The 22,108-nt window shown below is 39.6% G+C and overlaps 1 protein-coding gene across 2 annotated transcripts in view; it reads right to left on the bottom strand.

The window, feature by feature from the left end:
• map4k1 (mitogen-activated protein kinase kinase kinase kinase 1) overlaps nt 1–22,108 on the bottom strand; it is a 32,551-nt gene that overhangs the window by 2,389 nt on the left and 8,054 nt on the right. The window contains exons 2-30 of one of the 2 annotated variants that reach the window (XM_084019551.1): nt 16,170–16,227; nt 15,325–15,415; nt 15,187–15,251; nt 14,097–14,152; nt 13,722–13,769; nt 13,130–13,172; nt 12,481–12,553; nt 12,170–12,301; nt 11,953–12,015; nt 11,581–11,662; nt 10,820–10,936; nt 10,482–10,563; nt 10,012–10,064; nt 9,229–9,275; nt 9,106–9,150; nt 8,574–8,594; nt 8,437–8,482; nt 7,568–7,721; nt 6,378–6,478; nt 5,673–5,714; nt 5,224–5,302; nt 5,053–5,129; nt 4,438–4,498; nt 3,576–3,678; nt 3,414–3,472; nt 2,572–2,672; nt 1,458–1,635; nt 846–914; nt 159–245 (exon numbers count right to left, since the gene is read on the bottom strand). In XM_084019551.1, the coding sequence (XP_083875677.1) occupies nt 159–245; nt 846–914; nt 1,458–1,635; nt 2,572–2,672; nt 3,414–3,472; nt 3,576–3,678; nt 4,438–4,498; nt 5,053–5,129; nt 5,224–5,302; nt 5,673–5,714; nt 6,378–6,478; nt 7,568–7,721; nt 8,437–8,482; nt 8,574–8,594; nt 9,106–9,150; nt 9,229–9,275; nt 10,012–10,064; nt 10,482–10,563; nt 10,820–10,936; nt 11,581–11,662; nt 11,953–12,015; nt 12,170–12,301; nt 12,481–12,553; nt 13,130–13,172; nt 13,722–13,769; nt 14,097–14,152; nt 15,187–15,251; nt 15,325–15,415; nt 16,170–16,227 (2,233 nt within the window). Of the gene's footprint in view, nt 1–158; nt 246–845; nt 915–1,457; nt 1,636–2,571; nt 2,676–3,413; nt 3,473–3,575; nt 3,679–4,437; nt 4,499–5,052; nt 5,130–5,223; nt 5,303–5,672; nt 5,715–6,377; nt 6,479–7,567; nt 7,722–8,436; nt 8,483–8,573; nt 8,595–9,105; nt 9,151–9,228; nt 9,276–10,011; nt 10,065–10,481; nt 10,564–10,819; nt 10,937–11,580; nt 11,663–11,952; nt 12,016–12,169; nt 12,302–12,480; nt 12,554–13,129; nt 13,173–13,721; nt 13,770–14,096; nt 14,153–15,186; nt 15,252–15,324; nt 15,416–16,169; nt 16,228–22,108 lie in introns of both variants that reach the window. The other variant, XM_084019550.1, reaches the window with a different exon arrangement.

Below are 22,108 nucleotides of genomic sequence, written 5' to 3'. Positions count from 1 at the left end.
CATACTCAACAACACATCTGGAGATACAAGATTTACCTCGGAGAAGTCGTGGCGGAGAAGAAGGGGAAAAGCATGACATGGAAGTACCTCACATTTGTACTTAAGTACAGTACTTGAGTAAATGTAGTTACTGCTAGTGTCCCCCTGGATGTTCTCACCTATAGACTCAACATCATGAGAGAAGGTGGTCTCATGAGGTCTGCTGCTCTTCAACTCCCCCTCCAGACCGACTACATGCACCGACTCTGTGGAGGAGAGAGGCTTAGTGTTGGACAACGACAGAGAGAAGCAGCAGAACCAGAGTGAACATCACCTAGAGTTAAAGATCCTGTCATCACAATGATGCAGAGCTGAAGGGGGCTGTGGTAGTGGAAGTACTATTCAGGATGGACTCCACATCATAGTCCCAAACAAAACCCCTAATCTGCCCGTTTTACCTTCCTGTCCAAATCACAACATACAATTATCATAGAATAAATAGCATCAAAACTATACTATCTTCTGGTATTTTCCACAATCTAGAGCTTATTGAAGTCTTGCATTTTTGGTAATTATTTGTACGAGCTTCAAGTTATTTACTGTCATATACACAACGGTTACAGATGTTGGCAGTGAAAATCTTAGATCTCACGCTCCCGAACAATACTCATACAAACAGGTTTTAAAAAACATGCTATCTAAAATATAAAGTTACAAGAAGCTGCTGCAGAAATTCAACCCATTACACCACAATAGATGCAATAATACCATGATGTCATAGATGCATACAGACATATGTGTTGTTGTGAAAAATATTGTGGAAACGTGAGTCCTTTAATATTAATGACTTAAAAGGAATAACTTACTTTCTATGAGGACGAGCAGTGAGCTGCTATTTAACTGGTTAACTTGAACTACATCTGGGCAAGGTCTCTCTGGAAGAACACACACACAGTTATTATTAGTAGTAGTATTATTAGTAGTATTATTAGTAGTATTTGTGACAGTTGTTTTTGTTTCCATTGTATTTCAGTTAATTCCTGATTAATTAAGTTGGCTTGTTCTGTTGATGCTGTGTGACTTTAAACACAGAATTATACACAGAAAACTGAGGAAGAATGGTGACCACTTTATGGAAGTTAATAGGGATCCAAAATATGGAATAAAGATCAAACACAGACACCAGGGACAGCAACATGAAATTCAGATCACGGTGTTGTCTATCAAAAACCTTGAATAATATGATGGATGAAGGTATATTAACATGATAAATAAAGGAACAGACAACAGAACTGACCACGTTTCATAACTGAAACTACAATCTGTTGCTGGACTATGAAAGAATAAAGGCCTTACAGCCAACATCTGGAGGTAAAAAGAGAGAGAGACGTTGAATGCAGAGGATTGGGATCATGTTTCAGTAGTAAGTACCTTCTCTAAGTCTTTATAATGGCTGTCATAATGCAGAATCAACGTACCCAGGCCAGAGTTGGTGAACCAGGATGTGTTGGAGTTGAGGTTGATGTATTCCACAATGACGGGCGTGTTGGGGTCGGACCCCCGACGGACACCGATACACACCAGCGGGTACTCCTGCTGGGGCACCGTCACCATCTCGAACACCCGCAGAGGGTTGGGCAGGGGGAAGTCGAAATGCTGCAAGCATGAAAGCCAAGAGTTTAATCTCCTTTTAAAGATCGTTGGGTGATTTTTCATGAGGCAGCAAGCAAAGCAGAGGTTAAGTGTTTTCGTTCGAGGGCTCTTAAACCTGCAATCTTTTAGCCGCAGCGTGGAGTTTAACTGAGGGCTGGTTCTCAACACCATCAAATGTTTATGATCAAAAGGTCTAAAGCTAACTCTTACATTTAATAGTGTTCATAAAATGCTTTATTTCCCCACCAGCAGTCATTTTATTAGCTGCTGTCAGTGTTAACAGCACAATAAAAATAGTAAAAACTGAAAGACAACGATAAGCTTGTGGCATCCCACGATGCATCTAAGGAAAAGCTAAGGATGAGATTGTGATGTTCCCTTGCATTTTTCTTCGTAGGAAATCTGTTTTTGTCAGAACATGAACAAACTATTATCAAAACATCTTACTAGCCTATTATATAAAAACTAGTGAGCTCAGTGGAAGTATTCATATCATTTACTTTAGTAAAAGTGGCAATATCATGTTATTAAAATACTCCATTGCAACTAAAAGTCCAAAAGAATAAGCTTGAAAATATACTTTTATATATAATATGCATTCATAATTGGTACTTTATTGTTGGTGTTGGTGGTTTGAACAACTTCATGTACTTTTGGTAGTTAAATCTGTAACAAAGAATCTTTTTTTTTTTTTAAAGATCACGTTTGGTTTGTAAAATCTTAATATGGAAAGTAACTAAAGCTGTCAGATACATGTAGTAAAGTAAAAACTACAATATTTAGATATAGTGGAGAAGAAGTATAAGGTTGCATTAAACAGAAATACCGTATGTACAAATACCTCAAATGTACTTCAGTAAATGTACTTAGTTACTTTCCAGCACTGAGTGAAAAAAGCTTCCTGACACACATGTCTTAAATAATGTTTTGTACACTTACCTTAATGAGCATAAACTTGTGCATGGGCTCGTACCACTGCAGCAGCACAACGCAGGACTCCAGACCACAACACAGGAACACACAGCCCCGTTGCATGTTACCTGCTGCAGGAGACACGTTTCAGTTGGTTCTCTCTCTGAGACCAAGCAACACCGTCCGCTGTACGGGCATCTGCCTCATTTACTGGTTATAGTTAGGTTCAAAATCCTCAGTTATTTAACTGCAGGTGGTACCAGGTATTTATTTTGAAGCAGGCTTTAATTAGAGACAGGACTTTCTAATTCACTGTTTGATGTAAACTTGGTCATATTTATGTACAAAGCCTATTTTTCCCCTGATCTGCTCCTTTTCCCCCTGTTCAATTTTCATTTCTTCATTATGCTGTTTATTCAAACACACTTCCTGTGACCCTTTAAAATTAAATGTCCTGTAACATTTCTGTCGACAGAAATCCCACAAAATCATTTGAAAATGTCAGTGACTTGCATAGTACTTTGGATGTAGCCACTGCCATCTGGTGGCGATTGTACATTACTACAGAATACAGTTTTACACACGCATATATCCACAGTCACTAGAATCAGATCATAAGTTTGGTACCAGAAGTTTATCCACCGTTGTTTATCAGCTTTAACACATTCTCACTTCCAACTCGTGAAATACCCACACTACGCTTCAAACTGTGACTCGGTGTACCCCTCTAACGGCAGTTTCTGACGTGTTTGTTTCGGATGTGTTCATTTCTAATTAAATGCATGGTGTCTATTCAAAATAATCTTCTGTGTTCACAGGCATGTTTACGTATTATTGTTTTGTTGTTATAGTTCGGTCTTGCGTCTCACCAACTGCGCAGGTCTTGCAGCCTTTGGTATCAGGTATTTTACACGTCACGGCACATTTCCTAAAGACAAAATATATATGTGTGTAAGATTGTTTTTAAATGACAGTTAAAACGTGTTTTTAAGACAAAATGTATGAGAGAGAGAGAGAGAGTCCCATGTTACCTTGGTAACAATCTGTGGGTCGGCAAGGAAACCATCCTCTGGTCTCTCCGAGCGTGATCGTACAACTCCTTCAGTGAATGAGAGTGAAGCTGTGATGATTTACCTGAAAACACACAATCCCACGTAGTTTGAACGTTTTATTTTATCACAAGGTGAACACAAAACTAGACAAACACTGACATGCAAAACTAATTCACTCACTCCATCCAGTAGCTCGCTCGTTGAGCCTTAAGAGGAGGGGTGAATTTTACATGCAGTGTTTACAAACAGCAAACGCTGATGTGACTACATAATGTACCTTTAAATACATGCAATTGTGCCTTAAAATACATGCAAATGTACTTTTACATACATGCAAATGTACTTTAAATACATGCAAGTATACTTTAAGTACATGCAAATGTCCACAGATGCTAACCACTGAACCCGCCAGTTTAAACAGCGCCTGTATGTGCATTAGGTGCCTCGACTGCTGTCTGAATAACATGATGGACAAAGGAATAAGATAATAACTAATGGAATATTCATATTTTCATTCCGACTTTGACCACTTTCCTCTTTGTTCACTCGTGCTGTGAAAAAAATGTGATTCTGGCTTTGAACGTTGATGTTTAACTCAACAAAAGAAATAATTTCTGTTAGATTGTGAAACAATAAAAGCATTACAGCCAACACATTAAGGTAGACAGAGAGAGAGGGAAACATTTAAAGAGTTATTAAAGTGAGTTGTTTTTTTAAGGTAGCTACTGTTGCTAAGTCAGTTTGCAGAAGCTTTAATAAGAGTTACCACAAAAATAAATGCTGTTTATTAAAACATGTCCGCTGCTTTGTTAGCAAAACGTTCCTTCAGCTTTTCATTTACCTGATACAGACATGAGCACGTTATTAATGGTGTAGACCCAGGTACACTTCCCTGGATACAACTGGAAGAGGGAAAGAAGAAATACATTCAGTCACTGCTTCCTTATTGCCAGTAGGATTATTTTCTCAACACGTAAAGGAACACTTCATCATTCCACATCAAAAACATCTGGAGATACGAGGTTGCCACTGGACAGCAAGGGGTTGAAAACCTGAAAAGTGACTAAAGCTGTGAGACAAATGTAGTGCAGTAAAACATGTCGACTTGAAGGAACAAGTGTGTAGGATTCAGGGGATTTATGGGCAGAAATTTAATATAATATTCACAAGTATGTGTTCATATAATCACCTGAAACTAAGAATGTTTTTCTTAGCTTAGAATGAGGGCCTTATATACATGTGGAGCGGGAGCAGCCACCAGAACCTGTTGCAAACTGCAACCTCACTAGATCCTTCAGACTGCTCCTTTAAGTTTCATACTTGATTAACAAAAGTTTGGTCACAATAACACCAATAACTAAACCTGGTCCTCTTTTGCCAGAGTAATTATGGGGCTCACTTCAGAGATTGTAAAACATGGATGCAGCTCTGTTTATTAGTGAGGCGGACATCCTACCAGCTCCATCGTGGCCTCTGAGCCGCTCAGGTTCAGGGTGTAGATCCCTTCCTCGGCCCCGAGGATCAGGTGCTGGTCTGACGGAGAGAGAACGAGGGAACACAGGCTGGTCAGTCTCAGACTAAAGTTTGAGAAGATTTACTGTGAGTTTTATTGGACAGTTGATACAACCTTTGTTAGCTGGGTTTTCCCACGTCGTGGAGCAGTTTATTTTCAGAGGGCAGCCATGGAAGATCTTTTTAAAGTAAACCTGGAGAGAGAGAAGTTAACTTGCTTTATCTACAAATAAACACATACGAGGTAAAGTGACAGCAGTGTGATTGAAAGCAGCTAAGTGAGTAATAAGTAATGGCACTTAGTGTTGTATTTATACAAACGTAATGTTGATATTATAGACTATTACTTATAGAGAGGTGACATACTTACATATGGTAAATTATGATGGAACATGGGATGAAATATTTTATAAGGTGCAAGGTATTAATATAATCATGTATGTATGAAATGTAGTTAAAAAGGCAAAAACGCATTGTTAAAAATGATCACAATCTTAAGTTATTTATACATATTGAGCGTGCTGAGCTTAAATGTGAGACATCAGACACAGACTTCAAACTTACTGGAGGTTTCTTCATGACGGGGCTGACACACTCGACAGGGTCCTGACAACGGAAAGGAAGGAGAGAAGACGAGTGTCATGAAAAGACTTTATTATCCAAGGAAGTATTAAACGGTGACGGTTCCACCGTTGTAGATTTCAGCATGAGATTATTATCAGCAATAATGTAAAAGCAGGAGTTTACTGTTGTAGTTTGTTGAGCTGGAGCTAATTTTGAACTATTAACTAATTATTATTTTCATTATGGATTAATGTGCTGATTATTTTCTCCATCTGGTTTGTAAAAATAGTGAAAATGAGTGACAACTTAACAATGTTTGTTAAGTCCAAACCTCAACATTATATCTAGCACATTAACATTACTAAAGAAAAAAGCAGGTAATTCTCACATTTGAGTAGCTGGAACTTGATTATTTACTTAATTTTCTGTCAATAATGTCATCGACTAATAATCATACTAATCTACTTCAGCTGTGGGGGAATAAACCGTTGAGAAGTTTCCAAAACATCATCTTTTATAAACTTCATATGTTTTGTGTTAAAGTCTAAATTTATAAAGTGAAAGTACAACATTCATCTCTGAGGTGTAGTGTAGTAGAAGTATAATGTCCCATGAGATAAAATACTACCAATAAATACTCAAGTAAAGTACAAGTACTTGAGTAAATGTACTTCCACCACTGGTGTACAGGCACAGTGTTGTTACCTTTGATGGAGGTCGCCGTCTACGTATGCCTTTAGGGGGGAGCTCAGGGGGAAGGAGGTCTGCCGGGTTGTCAATGGACCAGACAGGCAAGGAGGCAGGGTCTGGTACGCGCGCACACACACACACACACACACACACACACACACACACACACACACACACACACACACACACACACACACACACACACACACACACACACACACACAAACTTGTTCAATCATTTGTTTCTAAACTATTGTGTCTGACAAATAAATAAATAAATAAAATAAAGAAGAGGTCAATCAGGAATTGTATATCGATATTCAAGATGGAGCATTTTGAATTTTACGACATTTTACGTACTGTCTGTAAAGTATTATCTCATTTAGATACGCATCAAATATTATGCATGACATAATTATACCCAAATTATGTTTTCTTGTTATCCAGTTGGATTTTGAAATGGTTTCATTGGAATACATTTCAATATTGAAGTTCAATATTTAAAGTAAAAGTCCTGCATTCAAAACCTTACTGAAGTAAAAGTACGTAAGTATTTCAGCTAAATGTACTTAAAATATCAGAAGTTAAAGTACTCAACGTTCATTAGAATGTCAGTTAAGGTACGTGATTTTCACTGGACAGGAGGGGGTGAAAATATGTAATCTGAAGAGTATCCTAATCAGTCAGACAGATGTAGTGGAGTACAAAGTACCAGATGTACCTCTAAGATGTAGTGGAGGAGAAGTAGAAAGTAGCACAAAAAAGAAATACTACATATGTACGTACAGTAATTGCAAAAATGTAAATTCCACCAGTTATGAAAAGATATAAAACAGAAAAGCTCAGTCCTGCTGGAGGATCAAACTTAAATTTAAAACTACAATTAGCGCCTCGTTTACTAAACAGTTTAGTTTAAATCCTGTCAGACATTTGCGTGAAATTGTCATAATTAACATATGAATCCTATAGGACCAAAATCACGTCATGTGAGGTCACAGTGACCTTTGACCTCCAAAATCTCATCAGCTCAACCTTGAGTCCAGGTAGAGGTTTGTATAATATGAAAAACTTCCCTCCAGGCGTTCCTCGGCCGGACAGACGGACCACTGGCGGTTGTTACCGGCGTTACCAAAAGCACACAAACACATTTGAGTACTACATTGTGTGTATGATAATACACACTGGAGTCCAGTGAGGCAGCTCACCTGAGTGTCTTGAGGATCGGGGTTGGGGCGTCGGTCGCACCTGCGTCCCGCTGGAGGTCCTGATGAGAGGGGTGGGGGCGTACAGAGAGCAGGGCTTCCTCGTCCGCTCATCCTCCCCCGCCACGCTTTCCTCTGAGCTGGTCCGAGCTTTGGGCTGCACACACGGAAACAGGCCGACATGGTGAGCGACCGGTACCAACCGCCTCTTATCTCACACCCAAGCAGGAAGAGGTTTGGGTTGTTCCAGGAAGCTAAACGTGTGTTACACTGCACCGCTGCTATATCAACTACTTCTGCAGGTGTATAAGTACATGCAGTCAGTAATGCATGAGCTCTATCTTGATGCTGCATACATCAAACAGTAGTATGATCACGATAATTAACTACAGATCATTAGTCAAATATCTATCATATGGTGGAATTTAACAACATTTACTAGAAGAACTTTACTTAACTTCAGGTACTTTCATTTTATGCTACTTTCTACTTCCACCACTACAATACTGAACTGTTTTTACTCCACTACATTTGTCTGACAGCTTTACTTTATTCCCTTTCTGTCCAGTGAAAACCACGTATCTCCATGTCTTGGTAAACTGAAGGATGAAGTGTTCCTCTTTTATAACAAATACATGATTTTTTAGAATATGATGCATTGATGTAGATTAAACTAGCCAACAGTATGTAAAGGAGTTAAAACATGCAACATACACAGTAATGCAGCAGTAACATTAATCCAGAAACATCATCTCTAATAGTAAAACACATAGAAAAGAAGGTTTCGGCCTCAAATACACAGCCATGGCAGCGCAATAAACAGACATGAAACCACATTTCATGTATAGATTCAGTACTATATCAACAATCACCTTTGGAGGGAGCGGAGGTGGAGTTTCATAATCCGGCATTATGAGACTGTTGGTGGACAGAGAGAGTTGCTTCAACGTGGTAATGATATAAATACACATTAATACACACATTTGAGTTCGTGCTCATTCAGACTTACCCGGTGGCTTGCATCGTCGGGCTGAGGAGCACAAAATAAAGAGAGAAAACCTGTCAATGCCATCGATTTCAATGATATCAAGAGAAAAACACTTGACCGCTGACTAAATAACAACATTTTCTATGGCAAAATGTAACTATTGTACTAAATATAACTACTTCATTTATTTGATCAGTTAACTACTAAATTAGATTAAACTACCCAGCGGGATATAATGTTATTCAAATGATCCCCATCTTTAACACTGAGTTATGAACACATGAATGCGTCAATAATAATAATCTGGTGATAAATTATATATCGGAATCCTAAATGGGTCATACTGCAGAATGAGTACATTTACTGCTGGCAAGAATATTCTGATATTGAACTTTTACTTGATTTGAAATGTGGGACTTTAATTTGTAAGAGTGTATTTTGACGCTGTAGTATTGTTACAGTTACTGAAGTACTTCTTCCACCACTGGAGATTTTTCATACGATCATCTATTCTACAGCTATTTAGTGAAACATGGTTGTGATGTTTCCGTACATGTCCACATCATCGTAGTCGTCGTCCGAGTCTGTGTCCGGATCCCTGAGACAGAAAGGACAAGTTCAATATTGAAGTCAGATGTTTCAGGTTTTAAATGCGGGTCTGTGATCCGTCTCTTACCTCACTGGACTCCTGCTGCTGCCGGTGGATCCCGGTGAAGGTCGTAACTGTGGAAAACACAATATTTGTGAAAGAGGTGACAGCGGACGGGCTTCATTCTTTGTTGCTTGTTTAAACCCACTTCGACAGTTTTCACAAAGACTTTCGCTCCTGTTTTCTTATTTGGGATTTGTTCTCAGGTAAGAACAGAATCTACGCACTCAAAAGCACACGTACACATATTTGAGTGCTGAAATTCTTCTGCAAAATAATTGGTTATTGTCAGTTCTACAGTTATTATAGGACTTACATTACATTAATAATTTATCATTTAGAATATTTTTAATAATTATTTTCAAAACTGTGATCAAACACAAGTTCGGGACAGAATCACTCTTATGCAAAGCTCTTTAAACCATTTGCTAACAGTAATCAAGTTGTTCATTTGGGGGGTTTTTCATACGTGACATCATATGGAAAAAACTGATATATTATATTGTTATGTTAGACAGTGATGGGCCACTTTTTATTTTAGAAAAATAAGCTGTGGCTTAGAAGCCTATTCACATTTCTGCTGTTACTGTATGTGTAACATTTCATATAGAGTGCTGCACTGAATTATAGTGTATTTGAATCAGGTGGTGATCTGCATAAAGAATGAAAAAGTTGTAACAATCATCCGCTTAAAGTGATTAATTATGACCCAGACAAATGTGTGTGTGTGTGTGTGTGTGTGTGTGTGTGTGTGTGTGTGTGTGTTGTATGGTAATGGCGGTGATGTCATCAGATGTGTCCTAAACTTACCGTTGTGTTCGGAGATTCGTTTTTCATTGGCCTCCGAGTGTAAATCTGTTCCACTGAGTGAACACAAGCAAAACAATTTGACACAATGACTCAATTCAGGATTACATTTCATTTCATCGATCCAATGAAACTCAAACAAGAGCAGAATAAATGTGTATTCTTTCACCAGCATTGTCATCATCCAATAAACAGAAGCAATGAAAAGAAAGTACTCATTTAGATCCGAGTACTTCTTCCACCACTCGTAAATTGTATATACTTTTATTCTCTTCAGCAGATAAAAGTACATTTTCCTGTTTTGCTGTCATGTATCATTACGCTGTTGACCTGAAAACAACGTTTTTAATGGTGACTTTGTCAAACCATACATCTATTTTAGCAAATGTCTTCAAACTTCCTGACATATCTGACAAATCTGACATAATACATCAAAATGAGGTTCTTCGTAGTTAAAGAGAGTGTTTTCTTACAGCTAATATCAGAGCTCGTCCTCTCTGCTCGGTTGTGTTTGTTGATAGACTGGATTCTCTTCAAGGATCCAGGCAGTGCCACCTTAAATGAACAAGAAAACATAGGGTTCATTCTATGAGGGTATTCGTTAAGGTTTAATTTTAAGGTGTAAATTCGAGTTAAACACATCAAAAGCTTTAAGCAAAAGAGAAAAAAGTAATGAATTAATATAATGCATTAAATACCTTTTGCCTCATCCATAATAAATACATTAAGGTGGAATCATGACCAGACTGTTAATATCTATTAAAAGCTTAGTCTAGGTTTATCAAATAAAGATGTTAAAAAGAATCTGGACCTCCATCTCTTCGTCTTCTGTCACCGGGCAGGACTTCAGTTTCTCAGGGTTGCGATACTTCTCCAGCAGGTCCAGGGTCAGCGACCGGTTCAGGCACTGCTGGGTCAAAAACGGGTTCTGCAGAGAGGAGGCACAGGGAGCAGAAGATGGAGAGATAGGCAGGTGAGTCAGCAGGAGTGTGATGATGAGGACCTGCCCAGTCCAGATCAAGTAAAGAAAAAGCTGACAGGAAGCCCAAACTGAGGCTGACTGAGACCTGAAGGCAGTCAGTAGGTTTTTAATACAAGAAGACTGAGTTGTGGTCAACAGTTGCTTTGAAAATGAGACAACTTAAAACTTGTAACAAACAGCATTTAATTAACACATCAAGCAGTTACAGAGCAGCACGATAATTCATCAGCAGTCTTTGTTTGTGTCACCTAATGAACAAAAGCCCAATGTTCTCTGTCTTTTAGCTCTGTTTTAGGTCTCCACCCCCAAATATCTGCCTCCTCAGCTGCTAAAAGCTCCACTATGTTCACCAGCTGGTCTCTAACTGTGTCTGTCTGCTGTTTGCTGCTGATAAATAAGGAGCTGAAACTAGAAATAAAGCTGAGGGAAGCTGCAGGTTCATGTGATCACTCTCTTCAGTGACTGTCAGTCCATTCATTGTTGTGATAAAATGATCATAGCCAGTCTCAGTCGTGTAAAGTCTCTTTCCAACTGTCCCTCGTGACAATATCGTGCTTAATAGTGGCATGCAGCATGTGAGCAGTACTGACTGAGAGCATCTTGGAGGCGCTGGGTCTCTTCTTGGGGTTCCTCACCAACATGGACTTCACGAAGTTATAAAACATGGAGGACCTGCACACAGGAGATACGTTTGTAGCATGACACTAACGAAAAGAGCTCAGTGAATCTATAAATACCTAATGGGTGATTGCATTCATATTAAAATGCTTTAATCATGTTATTGTTTACATTCTCAAGGTTTCTTCATCTGACCGTCTTCAGACTTAAATATTCCATATGTGTAAACAAACACTAAAACATATCTGTTCACAGCTGGAAATATAAATGCAAGACCTACAGAAACAGCTTGCGTTATTTGCTTTGCATTATTTAATGATTAAATGTAATGCATTGGTATTTACCATTTTGACTTGTCCTTTAGTTTAGGAGGCTGGTAGCCGCTCTTGGACATGAGAAACAGGACTCTGCAGGGAAAAAGAACACAGTCAAGAATCTGTATTAACGTGCATGAATGTCATATAGATTTACACAGGCCTGTGTGTGTGTGTGTGTGTGTGTGTGCGTGTGTGTGTGTGTGTGTGTGTGTGTGTGTGTGCATGCGTGCGTCTTTGCCATTACCGTAATGGGTGGACATCAAACAGTGGCGGCTGTAACTCTGCCAGCTCGATGGCTGTGATGCCCACAGACCAGACGTCACAGAGTTCGTTGTAGCCGCCTTTAAGCTCCACTGCTGCCACCTCTGGCGCCATCCTGAGGACAGGAGAGAAACAGCAACAAGTGATATCACTGGGAAAATGGATAGAGGTGAAAGAAGAGGAAGCTGCTCCTAGCACCTGCAGTTACTTTGTCCCTAAAAGTCCAGATTCAGGTGAGTACGGGACCTGTGAGATTGAAAGCTACAGAGAAGGAGCTCTGGATTTTGACCTCACCAATATGGCGTCCCGATGAAGGACATCCGCCGGGCCAGAGTGGCAGTGATCTGAGCTGAGATTCCAAAGTCAGCTACACAACAGAGGAACAAAAATGAATAATGTGAATATATATAATATGAATAATAACCACAATAACATCTCACTCAATTTGACTAAAAAATACACTTAACAAGACAGGTTTCTGAAGTCTTTATATGTAGAGATATGTAGAGAGTTTCATGCAAATTTCAAGCACTGATACGTATCTCCAGTGCATAAACCCTGTTTTGTTTTTTTAAAGGAAAGGTTATAATTGTTATTCAATACATTTTTAATAATGGTTTCAATACATAAAGGAAAATCCAACCCAACTAGATTATTCCTTCCTTTCTGGTTGAAATTGTCAGCCAATGTGGTGGATTTATGGGAAAATCATATCAGAAAAATGAACTACAATTGCTTTTGAATAAAACATTTTTCAGAGTTAGATTCAGAGCACCACAAAATAAATTCTCAACTGGTGGGAAAGTCTGCAGAGGCCCATTTGAATCCTAAACTAACACCCAACAAGACAGCAGAGACTTGTTAAGCCGTCACCCGTGCAGCGAGTGACTCATCTTAACCATGGCGGCAAAGAGCAGAGCAGACGGAGCAAACATCTACCTACCCAGCCTGACCTCGCCCTGATCGTTGAGGAGGATGTTGGCGCCCTGGAGGAAAAAAGAGGCAAGAGGAACATCAACACAGACACAACCAGAAAAAAAACCTGGTCTCACGCTGCTTTGAACACTCTGAATGAACCCACGCAGAATGGAAAACCTGTTCATGTTTCATGTTCAGCATCGTGGTTCATCGAGTTAGTGAGCTCAATGTGTCATTTTCTGCTGCTTCAGTTAGTCAATGCAAGTCTTGCATTCAAACCACGATACACACATACCACATCCATCCATCGTCTACCGCTTATCCTGTATTCAGGGTCACGAGGCTGGAGCTGATCCAGGCTATCATTGGGTGAAGGCAGGGTTCACCCTGGACAGGACGCCAGTCCATCGCAGGGCTGACATGTAGAGACAAACAACCATTCACACTCACATTCACACCTACGGGACATTTAGACTCATCAATTAACCTATCCCCATCCTGCATGTTTGGACTGTGGGAGGAAGGCGGAGAACCCGGAGAGAATGTGTATGCTACTTTTGTAAACTAAGTGCTTTTATCACAAATAAGAACGAAATACAAGTAAACAGAAAGGTCACCTTGATGTCTCTGTGGATTTTCTTCTGTGCATGTAGGTAGTCCAGACCCTGGTCACACACACACACACACACACACACACACACACACACACACACACACACACACACACACACACACACACACACACACACACACACACACACACACACATTGTGAGCATCAAAAATGTCAAAAACAAAAAATTTGACACCAAAATAAAAGCTTTTACTTATTAATTTCACCTATTAAACACACTTTAGCCATGAGGAGAAAACAAAGAATAAAGGGACCAAAACAGATGGTAAACATGCGTTTTGAGTCTTGAAGATTATAATCAACAGTTTCCCATTATTTGGGTTTTATGAGTGAAAGTTAGTTTTTAATCATCAGTTTACCTGCAGCATCTCCCTGCAGATGTAGGCGATCTGTGGCTCAGACAGAGGACCAGTCACTGTGGAACACAATTGACTTGTAATAATAATGTGTGTAATTAAAAGTGATGTGGATGAGTGCTGTTTAGCATATCAGAACTGAGGACGTTTTCATTTGGACCCCAGACAAAAGAAATCGGGTGAAGGCAGGATGCACCCTGTACAGGTCGCCAGTCTATCACAGGGCTGTAGAGACAGACAGCCATTCACAGTCACATTCACATCTATGAGCATTTTTTAGAGTGGTATCATAACACACCTTCTCCATCTATTCCACAACAATCAGTTCAACTTCAAAGACCTTGTAGAGAAGTGCGGATTTAGGAAACAACAGTTTTTAGAATATCTACAACTTAAGTCCATAATTAAACCATAATATATCTTATAACCCACTTAAACCTTCCAAAAAATAATTAATGATATAACTCTCACAAATCTAGATAAATTAACCTCAAATCTTGACAGAGTTTTATTAACCTCTAATGAGGAAATAACAGCTGACAGGAACACAGACTTGACCACCTCGCCCTCAATTGACTTCGGAATAGAAATAAAGCCAAATATGTTTGCTGTGACACTCAATACAAACCTACAGCTAATTTAATCTAAATTTGACTAATACACATTGCTCATTATAAAACGTACACAGACACCTGCTCACAATGCATAGATGATTATTTTCAGGCACTCTGGGCTTGTTCACAGGATCCCAGGAATATACATATATATTACAACACACACACACACACACACACACACACACACACACAGCAACATCGCTCCTTCGATTGAGTTGAGTTTCCATTATCATCTTAACCACTAAATGCTTTTGTTTTTCTTGACTTTACTTCACATGTGAGTGCACAGCTTTTGTTGCTTCCCAGAATATGTGATGACCTGCTATGAATTAACTAGAAATGCTGCGTAATAACGTCCAGCAAAGTACTACACACACACACACACACACACACACACACACACACGTGCACCAATAGAACATTAATCTTGTACTCATACTTACACACCCACACACTCACCCCACACACCCACTCACCATGGTAGATATCCTGCAGGGAGCCTCCTCCACAGAACTCCATACAGATCCACAGTTTATTGGCTCTGCAGACAGAAGACGAGTTAACTTCTGTATCTGAGATGAGTGAGGGAGGAAGCACAGAGACACACAGCTCACCGTATGTAGCTGCCATAATAAGCCACTATGTTGGGATGCTTGCAGCCCTTCACGATGACGATTTCCTGCTGGATGATAGAAAAATCGTCCTCTGTGGAGCCAGACAGAAAGAGGACACACTTTTACTATTTTCATCACGTTACACACCGTCAGTGACTGCATGCTTTTAGCTGTTTATTTGGGACGGTTGCACAACCAAGTCTTGATGACATGTAGCTCCTGTTTTGTGAGTTTATTATAAGTGGCTGTGGACAAAAGACATGAACATAATGTATACAGGTAGAGCAGCAGTTGCTATATACGTTCTACTCATAATGAAATATTCCTGCCCAGTGAGCATAGTAACACCTCAAAAGCTAAAAGTATAAGAGGCTATAATATCATAAATAGCTTCAGGCAGTGATGGAATTTAACACATTTAATGTACTGAACTAAAATACATATTTGAGGTACTTGTATTTTACTTGAGTATTTCCATTTTATGCAGCTTTCTACTTCTCCTCCATTACATCTCCGATCTTGTAGTTTTTACTCCACTACATTTGTCTGACAGCTTAAGTTACTTTTTCAGGTTTTTCATTCCCTTCCTGTCCTGTCATTCCTATTAATGTTTTGGAGTGAAAAGTACAATAATTCCCTCTTGAGATGTAGTGTAATAGAAGTGTATATCTATAGAACAATTAACACATGTTGGCAATTCAAATTAAATTCAACAAGTAGAAAGTGCAATGAAAAGAAAAGACTCAGTACAAGTACAAGTACCTTGGCTGTAAATACGCTCATTACCTTTGTCCAGGGATTTCAATTTCATCTTAAAATGATGAACATCAAAGGAAACTTCTCACCTGGTTCCATCTTGATGACCTTGATGGCTGCCAGCTCTCCATTTTGCTTGTTACGTGCCTGAACACATAAAAACACATAAACAGTTTGTCATTGACAGTTGTGGAAGAACTATATCTTTTTGAGTCAACAAAACTAAAATACTTTTTAGTTTCAAGTAAAAGACCTGCATGCAGAATGTAATCTAGGAAAAGTATCAACTTCACTGCCATTCATGTTGAAACGGTTTTAATTAACTCTAAGAGACTGTTAAAGGTTGAGTAGGTGATTCTATTCAGAAACACTTTGTTATATTACTTGAAATCCTCGTAACATACCGATAGCAATGAATACATTAAATGCTCAGACATTAAAAAAATGTCATCTGTAGCCGTGGAAGGACTGTAAAAACCCCGTCCAATCAATAAAGTTGAGCTGGAGAAAATAATTAGACGGCCTGCCTGTCTGTCAACGCTGACTTCCTGATTGTGGCACTTGTTTGGCGTTCTGGGGAGCGGCTTTAAACAGCGATCTGAACAAAGGGGGTGGGACTTTTTTGGTTCGGTGATGCGTTCAAAATCTCTGTGGTTTTTCCAAATTTCCTACTCTGCCTTTAAGTCTCTGGGTTTATATAATTCAAAATTGTGAAACTCTAATAAGAGGAAAAAGGATCTTAATTGACATTCTTTTGGCATAGTTTTCGTCCTGAGCGACACAAAAAAATTGCCAATTCGTGTCACTGAACACTAAAGCAATCGTGTTCTGCCATGCAGCGTCGTGTCATGGCAGAACACGATTGCAGAACATTGTAAAACTTCATTTTTGCACGTTTTCTGTCCAGATCAGTAGAGTGCAACAGACATCCCACCGCACTGCTCTGGCATTAAAGATGCAAATAAGCACTCACACACACTCACACAGACACACTCACACACACACTCACACACACACACTCACACACACACACACACACACACACACACACTCACACACTCACACAGACACACACACACACACACACACACACAAAAACACATGCACACACACACACACACAGACACACACACACAAACACACGCAGACACACAGAGCAGGCGACCATACACACACATGACCTTTAAATGTGTGATATCACTTTGCTTATTCACACTATTTATGAACAAAAACCACAAAGATAACTTCCTTCTCACAGCAATGTTGTTAAATGGGACCAAGAAGCAACTTTGCCATTGATTCATGCTGCAGTTTTTAAACAAGAGGGCTGTTGGGAATAAAAGTTACTTTTACAAGCACGATACAGTATAGAAAGAGAGAGACTTCATTCCAAACAGAAAAACTGCAGACAAACAACTACCAAAATAATCTGCTGTGAAAATGACGTATGTGAATATAATGTATTACAATGTATTACAACTATGGGAATAGTTGTATTACATTATTATCTTTTTATAATGCCTTATAGTCACAGTTATGATTATAAGTTAGTTCAAGTACAATGATAAATGATGAATGATAATACACTACGATCCTAATAGTCATTATAAAACTTTATAATGGGTTATGATTAAACTTAATGATTTATGAGTGCTCAGTTATTATAATACACAGCTAAAAATAGATCATAATGAAACTATGCTACATTTACTCAAGTAACCACTTAGTACAATTTTGATGTACTTGTACTTTAAACCGTATTTCCGTTCTATGCTACTTTATACTTCTATCCCATTGCATCTCGGAATGTACTTTTTACTACATTTACTTGATGACTTTAGTCAAAGAAAGATCTGAGTACTTCCACTGCGACTGTAGTTCAAACTTGACTGAACACCTACTTCACTGAGAGGAAATACCGATTCATATAATGTTACCCGTGAAACACGATACAGTAACATCAAAGTGAACTCGGTCAGCGATGGCAGGCCGGGTCCAACACAGGTGACAGTGGAAACTCCACTGTCTCAGGGAGGGATTTTTAAAAAACACCACACATGGTGGATACTTTAGCACCAAATAACATCACAAGTGTAAATGCTTTCAGCCGGAAAGTATTATGAACACTATCAAAAGATGAACTACTCAAATGTAATTGTTTTTCCCTTCGAGGGTAAACTGTTATAACGAAACAAATTTCTAGTCACATATTTCATGAAATGAGCAGCATCGTTAGCATACGCATTAAGATGCTTTTTGAATGACAAACTTATTTTCCAAACAAACATCTTTTTTAAGGACTTGACTAGACAGCAGGCGGTATCCACCTCCGCTGTCACAGTGCTACATCTATTTTGTTGGAAACTGTTGGTGATGTGTTGATACCCTTTGGGTTTGACGTTGAAATGGCTCAGTGGAAAGTTGGGGGGTCGTGGACGTGGTGGAGGACGGTCGTAAACCGCTCGCCTTCTCGGCCTGTGCTTTCCTTTTCAACCAACACCAAACCTCCGCTACTTACTGCAATGGGAAACTTGGTTTCTTGTCCTCATAGCTTTCATAAATTAAATTTAACAAATCAAAGGCAACAATGCCTCTGTTATTCAGGTTGATACGCTGACCTCTTGACAGATTTGATCTGAACTTTTTTTAAATAATGAGGTCTGTACATTATCTAGACTCGAGATAATAGGAGTGGGGGGGAAATCGATTCTTAGATGCATAGCGATGCTGACGTGGACGATTCTGAATCAATTCACAAATGGCAAAAATCTATTATATTTATTTTGGATTTTTTACGGAAGCGCCCGGACAGTCTGTGGCGTTGCACATAATAGATACGGATAATGTTTCATCACTTATGGCTGAAATAAACACTATTACTGCTTTGTACATGTTGTGGAAGTCCCAGACACACCAGGAAACTAAACGGTGTCCTGTCTGAGTTCATACCTTTACCCCGAGGTGGTTCGGTGAATCTCATAGAGCTGTATTCACAGCAGTGGTCGCTATCAAAAACCACGTTGTGATTTAATTACAATTTACGGATAAAGAGTATGCCGTAGTAACGCCGATTAGTAAAAAGTCCTTTTATTCATGGTTTGTTAAGTCTGTTCGTTAAGACGATATAAAACTTTACAAATGCTTGTTTTGGCGTTCGGCCTGCTCAGAGCTAAGCTAGGCTAACACGGTAGCGGCTACGTAAACACTGAACATAACGTTGTCTCGGCATAAATACGGCAGCGACCTTGTTGTTTGTTCCACCGACAGTTTCTGGTTTTACTCCTACTTTGTTCGGTCTCTGTATGAAACATAAGATAATATCTCACGGTGCTGGGAGACCACAGACCGCTACGCTGTGATGTGTAGAAATGCAAGCTGCATTGATTATTGCATTGACATATTTGTATATAGGCTATAGTATACTGTTTTTCTCTCAGAGATATGCTCATCGCCAGGAACAGGAGGATTTTGTGTTCATAGGAAGTCATATTCTTTTCATTAATAAAATATCAGAGAAGGTAATAGAACTGGGCTGCACGGTGGTGTAGTGGGTAGCACTCTCGCCTCACAGCAAGAGGGTCCCGGGTTCGATTCCCGGGTCGGCCCGGGTTCCTTCTGTGTGGAGTTTGCATGTTCTCCCTGTGTAAGCGTGGGTTCTCTCTGGGTTCTCCGGCTTCCTCCCACAGTCCAAAGACATGCAGGATGGGGATAGGTTCATTGATGACTCTAAAATTGCCCGTAGGTGTGAATGTGAGCGTGAATGGTTGTCTGTCTCTACATGTCGGCCCTGTGATAGACTGGTGTCCTGTCCAGGGTGTACCTTGCCTTCGCCCAATGACAGCTGGGATCGGCTCCAGCGACCCTGAATACAGGATAAGCGGTAGACAATGGATGGATGGTAATAGACCTGTTGGTTTTGATCATCACAAAAGTAGGAAGTGACTAGCAAACTCTGAGTAGCAAACTCATATTTAATTTTTTTTAAATAATGCATGGAAATGTACACAAAAAAAATTGTTGCATCGAGATGCATCGAGAATCGGTTTATGATCGAATTGTTGACCTCTCAATCGTAATCGGATCGAATCATGAGGTGCCAAGAGATTCCCACGCCTACTAGATAATGTACAGACCTCATTATTTAAAAATATCTGTGTTCTAGATTCTAGAACAATCATGACAGGCATACTGTTTATGGAATAATTGGGAATTTTCCTGGAACCTCAGAGGTAGATACAGATATGATGTACCACTAGAGTTAAAGGTGCTAAATTCAACATTCAGAGCATTAATATAACAACAGACGACTATTTGCTGGTGATAGTTGAGCAATGTTATCTGAGCTTCTCCTTACTTTGTTTTCATAGCCAGGCAGACCACACATGCATGTAAGTGTGCAAATGTTTGTGCCCTGCTGGTGAGCTCATGGCTGCTGCTTTAATAACAGCGTTGCGAAAGACTGCAATGTAGCGTAAACACAGCGCCCACGCTAGGGTTCCTCCTCAGGTAGCACTGTTAGCTGCTAGCCTTCGGTATTGGGATAATAATTCAGGCTGGTAATTTAACGTATGCCCACAATGGGCATGCACATCCATCTCCTGCTTTTCTACGGAGCACTTTGAAGCGATTTAGGTGATAGAATATCTCAATTGAGATAAGATTCCGTATCTGAATTGAGATATTCTATCATCCATCCATCCATCCATTTTCTACAGCTTATCCTGTATTCAGGGTCACGGGGGGGCTGGAGCCGATCCCAGCTGTCATTGGGCGAAGGCAGGGTACACCCTGGACAGGACGCCAGTCTATCGCAGGGCCAGATATTCTATCATGATTTAGGTAATTGCATATCTGGATAACGATATAGCATGTTTTCTGGTAATTATATGAAAACTATATGAAATAATCACATGGTTTTGTTTTCTCCTGTTAATTAAATACTTAACAAATGAAAAGCACAAACTATATATCTCATGTTATTAAGAACTTAAGAAAGATCATATTTTTTTTTACTATAAATTATCCTATGGACTTAACTATGTGGAAACACCTGAAAAAAAGATCTGCCTTTTTAGCTGCTAGATGGTCCATTTTGTTCACCAGTCTCTTGTATACTTTGTACACTTTACAGGTGTTTTCAAATGTGAACAGTGTTCACGGACAGGTGTTTTCTGTGAGTTACTGGGTCAGCAGCGGCTGTAAGCTGCACAGGACTTCAGTGACAGACAGTCCGAGGTCTTCTGTGAAATGTGTTTCTGAGAAAGTTTAGTGTTTGTCATTAGAGAGCAGATTACTTGTAACACTAAAGTACCCTGCTGGACGTTATTACGCAGCATTTCTAGTTAAGTCATAGCAGGTCATCACATATTCTGGGAAGCAACAAAAGCTGTGCACTCACATGTGAAGTAAAGTCAAGAAAAACAAAAGCATTTAGTGGTTAAGATGATAATGGAAACTCAACTCAATCGAAGGAGCGATGTTGCTGTGTGTGTGTGTGTGTGTGTGTGTGTGTGTGTATGTGAGAGAGAGATATAAGAGAGGTCACTGAGGGGAAAGATGTCCTACGAGTAAACAACCAAACACACACAAGCTGGACGTCACAGCAGAAGCCGCAGCAACATTTCCATCTCGAAGTGTTGCTGCTAAAGCCAATGCTGCTAATCACCATGCTTGCAGACAACAAAAAGAAGGAACAAGAAAGGAGATACGATTATTGATCCCCAGCAGAAGATTTGGTTGTTACAGAAAGCACTTGAGCCCTGGAACCAGACAACGTAAAACTGCCCACGTGGCTCAGAAAAGAAAAAAAATCATGCTTGTCTTTGTGAAGATTCTCGGTCATCCAGGAAAGCTGGAAAGCTTTATCGCAGGTGTCATTTTCGACAGCAACCTCACATTTCAACAACACATCAATCACACCACCAGGACTGCCTTTTTTCACCTCAAGAACATTGCCCGTCTCCGCCCATCACTCACCTTCTCTGCTGCTGAAACTTTGATTCATGCATTCATCACATCCAAAATAGAG

This window comes from Eutrigla gurnardus (assembly GCF_963514095.1).
Source record: "Eutrigla gurnardus genome assembly, chromosome: 10".
Taxonomy (NCBI): domain Eukaryota; kingdom Metazoa; phylum Chordata; class Actinopteri; order Perciformes; family Triglidae; genus Eutrigla; species Eutrigla gurnardus.
The sequence above is the reverse complement of the archived record's forward strand: the minus strand, read 5'-3'. Positions and strand labels throughout refer to the sequence as shown.